A 6,777-nucleotide genomic window follows, 5' to 3' on the forward strand; every position below is an offset into this window, starting at 1 on the left:
GGATAAAAATCCAATTTTCGTTTAACCAAGAAAGACTTAGTAATCTTGACCGCTTTAAAAACTATTTGTCTAGGGGAAGTGTAGAAGAAGTTTTCGAATTAATTGATTCAGAAAAGAAGGCACTTACTCATCGTAATAAATTACTTAGGATAGCAGACCGACATGGTTGGGGGACGGTTAAAGAATATTCCGATAATGATCTTACTGACAATAGTGAGGATGCCTCAAAGTTACGGGCAGCCATCTTCAGAGCCTCCAAGAAGAGGCAGACTCCCTATGCCAGAAATCAACCCACACAACCATCTTATCAGCGTACTAGACCAGGAGTTTTCGACGGCATGTCTAATAACCAGCTTTTTCTCGGCTCTCAAAACTACGGTCAGCGCCAAATCTTCAATCCAAGACCACAATTTCAAAACTACAGACAAAACTTCACTCCAGGAGCAAACCTTACCTGCCACTACTGTAACCTGCCAGGGCATTTCGCCAAGTTCTGCCCCATCACAGCCCAATTACAACGTAGACAACCAGCGGCCGCTACAGTCACCAACCCAGAACCTTTCAACAAACAGCAGTAAAGTTGAGTATTCTAATTTTATACTTTTAGATGAACAATCTGAGTTTGACAATAATGTATGTTTTAAGTCGAAAACTGTTAAAAATAGTCTTAAGAATTGTTTAGAATTTTGGAGAGACACTTTAAAACCGTCAGACTTTATTTTAAACGTGATTGAGTATGGTTACAGGTTGGAATTTGTTTCTTTGCCGCAAAAAACATTTCTTAGAAATAATAAGTCAGCTTTCGATCATTCAGACTTTACAGAAAGCGCCATTAAGGAACTTCTGAAAAAAAGATCTTGTCAGCGAGGTTTTCGTGCCTCCATACTGTGTGAATCCTTTGTCGGTGTCTGTACAACAGAATAAAAAATCCAGACTTATTCTAGACCTAAGACATGTCAATGCTTGTATTGTAAATAGAAAGATTAAGTTTGAAGGTTCATTAGAGGGCCTTTTTTATGCTAAAAAGGGTAATTTCATGCTAAAATTTGATTTAACTAGCGGATATCATCACATTAGTATCCACCCTGATTTTCATACTTATTTAGGCTTTTCTTGGAAATTTAATGATAAGACACGATTTTTCGTATTTTCAGTTTTGCCTTTCGGTCTTTGCAGTGCTGCTCATATTTTTACTAAAACATTAAGGCCCTTAGTCTCCTTTTGGAGGTCTCAGGGACAAAAATTATCATGTATCTTGACGACGGGTGGATTTGTGATGATTTTCAGAGTTGTAATTCGGCTAGTGTTCATTTACAAAATGACCTTAAACACGCAGGTTTTCATGTGAATGAGGAGAAAAGTCAGTGGCACCCGGTTCAAAGTTTGGAGTGGTTGGGCTTTACCTGGAATCTTTTAGAGGGGGCCATTGATATACCTGTTCAAAAACTTGAAAATCTCCGCGTTAAGGTGCATAACCTTAGATTTAAGTATTTTGCTACGGCTAGGGAACTTGCATCTGTGGTCGGTTCGATTATTTCTATGAGATTTGCCTACGGACCTATTTGCCAGATTTTTACTAGACAGTTGTCTATGCTTATTGCTAGTAAGGTTTTTTGGGACGCAAAAATTAGCCTTTCGGCTGAAGCTATAGATGAGCTTCATTTTTGGTCTCAAAATATTGATAGTTTATCACCTAGAGTTATTTCCCCTTGGTTCAGGTTACCAGAGCGGATTATTTACACAGATGCAAGCGACCACGCTGGAGCCGGTATTTTGCTAGACGAGTCTAGCGAAACTTTTCACTGTATGTGGGACGATTTTAATAAAGCACAAAGCTCAACATTTAGAGAGCTAAAAGCTGTAGAATTGTTATTAAAAACCATGGGTTCAAAACTCGAGAACAAATTTGTAAAACTATATTCAAACAATCAGAATGTAATTAGAATTGTGCAAGTGGGAAGTATGAAGTCACCGCTTCAGTGTCTGGCGTTCTCTATTTTTAACACCTGTCTTCTTTTTAATATTGATTTATCAGTTGCATGGGTGCCCAGACTTCAAAACTGTACAGCTGATTTTGTAAGCAAGTTTTTCGACTTCGACGATTGGGGCATACATCAGCGTATATTCAGATATTTTGATAAATTATGGGGTCCCTTTACCTGCGATCTTTTTGCTAGTAGCAACAATTACAAAGTTGCAAAATATTATTCTTTATTCTGGACGCCAGGCACTAGCGGGGTTGACGCTTTCGCCCATAATTGGGCACTTGAGAACAGCTGGATAGTTCCACCTGTACATTTGATCAATAGGACAATTAGATATCTAATTTTCTGTAGAGCTAAAGGTGTACTCATTGTGCCTAAATGGATATCAGCCTCTTATTGGCCATCGATTGTTGATATGAATGGAAAATATTTATCTTGTATTGTAGATTATGTAGAATACAAATATCCTACGAACTTTTTTACACCAGGTTCAGATAAATCTAGCATTTTTGCTACCCAGACTTTTCAAAGTAGTGTTTTAGTTTTACGTTTTGACGCTAGTAGTATGTGAATATTTTTCATGTTAATCAAGAGTTATGTGTATTAATAAAAGAGGACTGCATCCTATATTATTGCCAAAACTAACAACGCACGTATATTGACACGAAATATGAGATATTTGTGGAGATCCGTGCTCCCTATAAGAGAAGAATGCCCTCTCTATTTTTGCTGAACACTATAATTGCACGTATATTGACACGAAACATGAAATATCTGCGGAGAACTGTGCTCCCTATGAGAAAAAACTGCACTCTCTATTTTTGCCAAACACTAGTAATGCATGTATTTTAATACGAGAGATGAAATATTTGTGGAGAATTGTGCTCCCTATTTAAGAGAGGACTGCACTCTCTATTTTGCCATGCACTAGTAATGCATGTTTGTTGACACGAAATATTTACTTTTTGTGGAGAACTGTGCTCCCTATATATATAAGAGAGGACTGCACTCTCTATTGTTTTTTGTAATTAACGGAATGTTACAGGAGAGCTTTACTCCTATTGAGCTTTGCACTCTTATATATTTACAATTTATGCACAATTTCACATTTTTGCTTTGAGCTATCTTGTTTATACTTTGTTGTTCTTTTGTATAATTACGAATACATGTACATATTTATATCATATTCCCTTATGGTTAACTTTCATATGCCCGTATCATTTATTATGCTGATAATTTTTTACAGATTCTACACGCTTGGTTAGCCACTGGAAAGACCTGGAAAAATACAAGTTTCATCCTTATTTGTCTGGATCCGTACACGCTCTTCCTGCCATAGTTAAAAACGCTAGAGCTACCGCAACGAACAAAAAGTATGACTTATATTTTGAAAAATTCCGAAAATGGTGTATTCAGAACTATTTTTCTTATTTACCAGCATCGGTGTCTTCAGTTGCATTGTTTTTAGGAGGACTTATACAACAAAAAGTTTCCGTTTCAGTTTTGGAAGCCTATTTTTACTCTATTAACTGGCAGCATAAGATTTCCCTTAACATTAATCCTTGTTTAGATGATTTTCTCACACTTATTCTGGAAGGCGGAAAACGGACGTTGGGCAAACCTTTGAACAAAAAGGAGCCTATTACCAAAGATATTTTGTTAAAATTAGTTCGACACTATACGATAGATAAGCATAATTTATTATTTTTGCGCACTTGTGTCTTGTGTCTTCTAGGGTTTTCTGGTTTTTTAAGATTTAGTGAACTAGCAAATATTCGGATGTGCGATCTGGATTTTCAATCAAATTTTTTGGAGATTAAAATTCCAAAAAGTAAAACAGATTTATACAGGAGAGGTAATTCAGTTGTTATTGCGAAAACACGCAACGAGCTTTGTCCCGTTTTCTGGTTAAGAAAATATATTGCGTTAGCAGGTATTATAGAAAAATCCGACGAGTTTCTCTTTACTGCCATTAACTTAAAGAAAATATCTGGCGAGTACAAAGCTACTAATAAGTCTAAGTCCCTTTCTTATACCAGATGTAGGGAGATTTTACGGTCAGCACTTAAAGACATAGGTTTGGATAGTTCTCTTTACGCCCTTCACAGTCTTAGAAGTGGCGGAGTTTCGGCAGCTGCTAATAACAAGGTTCCTGATCGCTTCCTCAAAGTTCATTGGCGTTGGGCTACGGACAGAGCTAAGGACGGCTATATCAAAGATAGCATTGAACAAAAGCTTTTGGTATCCTTAAATTTGGGTTTATAATTTTCCCCTTTTTCTTATAACCCCCTTTGCTATGCGATCTTTGTAACGAACGCACAAGTTCACCTTATTTCTTGTTTGTTGTTTATTTTAGTTAGATCAGAAAATATTTATTTTAGTACGAATGAAATGAGGTAGAAAATAAATCTATTTCTTTGCGTTCCGTTATATCATTAAGGGGGTTTCTCCTTACTGTGTATATTTTCCCGGGTTAAGTGTTTGCACGGACGGTTTCGGTTGAGGGTATATAAGGAATGTGTGTGGGTCTGTTTGATTAATGCGACGTTTGTTACAAAGTTAGAAAGGACGTGTTATTATATATTCCAGATTGCGTTAGTTTTCCCTCCCACCCCTCCATCTAAAAATAGCTTTGTACATTTGGTGCTTATGTAATGATATAACATGGTGACATTTATACATATGTTTGATCTGTATTGTTATTTTGTTTGACTCGTTGATTATATAAAATTTATGCGATCTTTGTAACGAACGCACAACCTTATTTCTTGTTTGTTGTTTATTTTAGTTAGATCAGAAAATATTTATTTTAGTACGAATGAAATGAGGTAGAAAATAAAAAGTGTTTTTCAAAGTCTGGAGTAATCAGAACTGGACTATTAATCAAAAGTGATTTGCTATTTTCAAAAGCATTTTGACAATTTTCACTCCAGATAAATTAAGAATCTTTCAATGGTTGAACAACAGTAGCAAAATTTGAACAGAATTTCCTGTAAAACCCAATCATGCCTAAATATCTCGTAAGTTGTTTTCTATTTGTAGGAGGAGGAAATTTGGTAATGGCATCTACTTTTGCCATAATAAGTTTCACTTGACCTTGACCAACTGTATGCCCTAAATAATCAACAGTGGCCTGGCAAAATTCACTTGTACCAAAATTTACAGTCAAATTCGATTGTGACAATCTATCAAAAGCATCGTACAAATGTTTTAAATGCTGTTCCCAACTATCACTACATACAATGAGATCATCAATATAAGCATAACAACAGTCTAAATCTTTTAAAACATTTTTGATCATTCTTTGAAATGTAGCTGGAGCACTTTTCATGCCAAACGGCATTACAGTATATTGAATAAGCCATCTGGTGTAACAAAAGCTAATATTTCACGAGCTCTCTGTGTCAATGGAACTTGCCAATAACCTTTCAACAAATCAAATTTACTCACAAATTTTGCTTGACCAATGTTGTCAATACAATCGTCTATCCTTGGAATCGGATAGGAATCATATTTTGAAACTGAATTTACTTTTCTGAAATCAGTCACGAAACGAAAGGTTTTATCTGGTTTTGGCACAAGGAGACAAGGTGAGCTCCATTCACTGTTACTCGGCTCAATAATATCATTGTCAAGCATATATTTCATTTTTTTCTCATAACTTCAAGTTTTAGTGGATTGAGCCGGTAAGGATGTTGCTTAATTGGGGAAGCATCTCCTACAACAACATCATGACAAACAGCAGTGGTTTTGTTTGGCACATCTGGAAAAAGATTTTTAAAAGAAAATACTAAAGCTTTTATATTATCTCTACGATCAAAAGACAGATGTGCAAGTTTGAATCTAAAATTGACAAAATTTCTGAATTTTTTAATATAATTGTCTCTTCCATAGTTTTAGAACTAAAAGGTAGTTCAGTTACATCTGGTTTGTCATGATTGTTCTCACATTTAACCATTCCTAAAGTGGCAACTGGTTTACTCTCACATTCATTATTACGCTCAAAATATGGTTTTAACATATTAATATGACACACTCTATTTTGTTTGCGTCGACCTGGAGTTTTTACAATATAATTCAAATCATTAATTTTACTCTCTATTGTATAAGGACCACCATATTTAGCCTGTAAAGGATGTCCAGGGATTGGCAAGAATACAAGTACCTTATCACCAGGCTAAAAAACTCTGTCCCTGGCATCTTTATCATACCATATTTTCATCTTGTTCTGTACATTTTTAAAGTTTTTCTGAGCAATTTGACAAGCAGTATACAATTTGTCTTTAAATCTAGATACATAGTCTAAAAGATTCAAGTCAGTCTGTTCAGTAAGCCACTTTTCCTTAATCAATTTTAACGGTCCCCTTACAGTATGGCCAAATACTAACTCAAAGGGACTAAATCCAAGGGATTCTTGAACAGCCTCTCGAACTGCAAAAAGTAGAAATTAAACTCCATCATCCCAGTCTCTGTCAAATTGAAAACAAAAAAGTTCTAATCATGTTCTTCAATGTTTGATGAAAACGTTCTACGGCACCTTGAGATTCTGGATGGTACGCAATTGATCTATACTGAGCAATCCCTAACTGGTACACGACTTGCTGAAATAAACCTGACATGAAAGTTGATCCCTGGTCGGACTGTATAGACCTAGGAAGTCCTACTAACGTGAAAAATTTGATAAGAGCTTTGACAATAATAGGTGTCTTGATATTTCTTAGCGCAATAGTGATAGCCTCAGGAAAGCGAGTAGAGGTACACATGATCGTCAATAAATAGGCATTTCCAGTCT

At 35.8% G+C, this 6,777-nt stretch overlaps 1 protein-coding gene across 1 annotated transcript; it reads left to right on the forward strand.

Annotated features, from left to right (window-relative positions):
- Positions 1–3,221: 3,221 nt before the first annotated feature.
- On the forward strand, positions 3,222–4,295 carry LOC143061966 (integrase/recombinase xerD homolog; the record flags this gene model as incomplete). Its single annotated transcript, XM_076233823.1, has 1 exon — positions 3,222–4,295. A coding segment is annotated over one exon (1,029 nt), but the record flags the coding sequence as incomplete, so codon positions are not given.
- Between the last annotated feature and the right edge of the window lie 2,482 nt (positions 4,296–6,777).

This window comes from Mytilus galloprovincialis, chromosome 2 (genome assembly GCF_965363235.1).
Source record: "Mytilus galloprovincialis chromosome 2, xbMytGall1.hap1.1, whole genome shotgun sequence".
NCBI classification, from domain to species: Eukaryota; Metazoa; Mollusca; class Bivalvia; order Mytilida; family Mytilidae; genus Mytilus; species Mytilus galloprovincialis.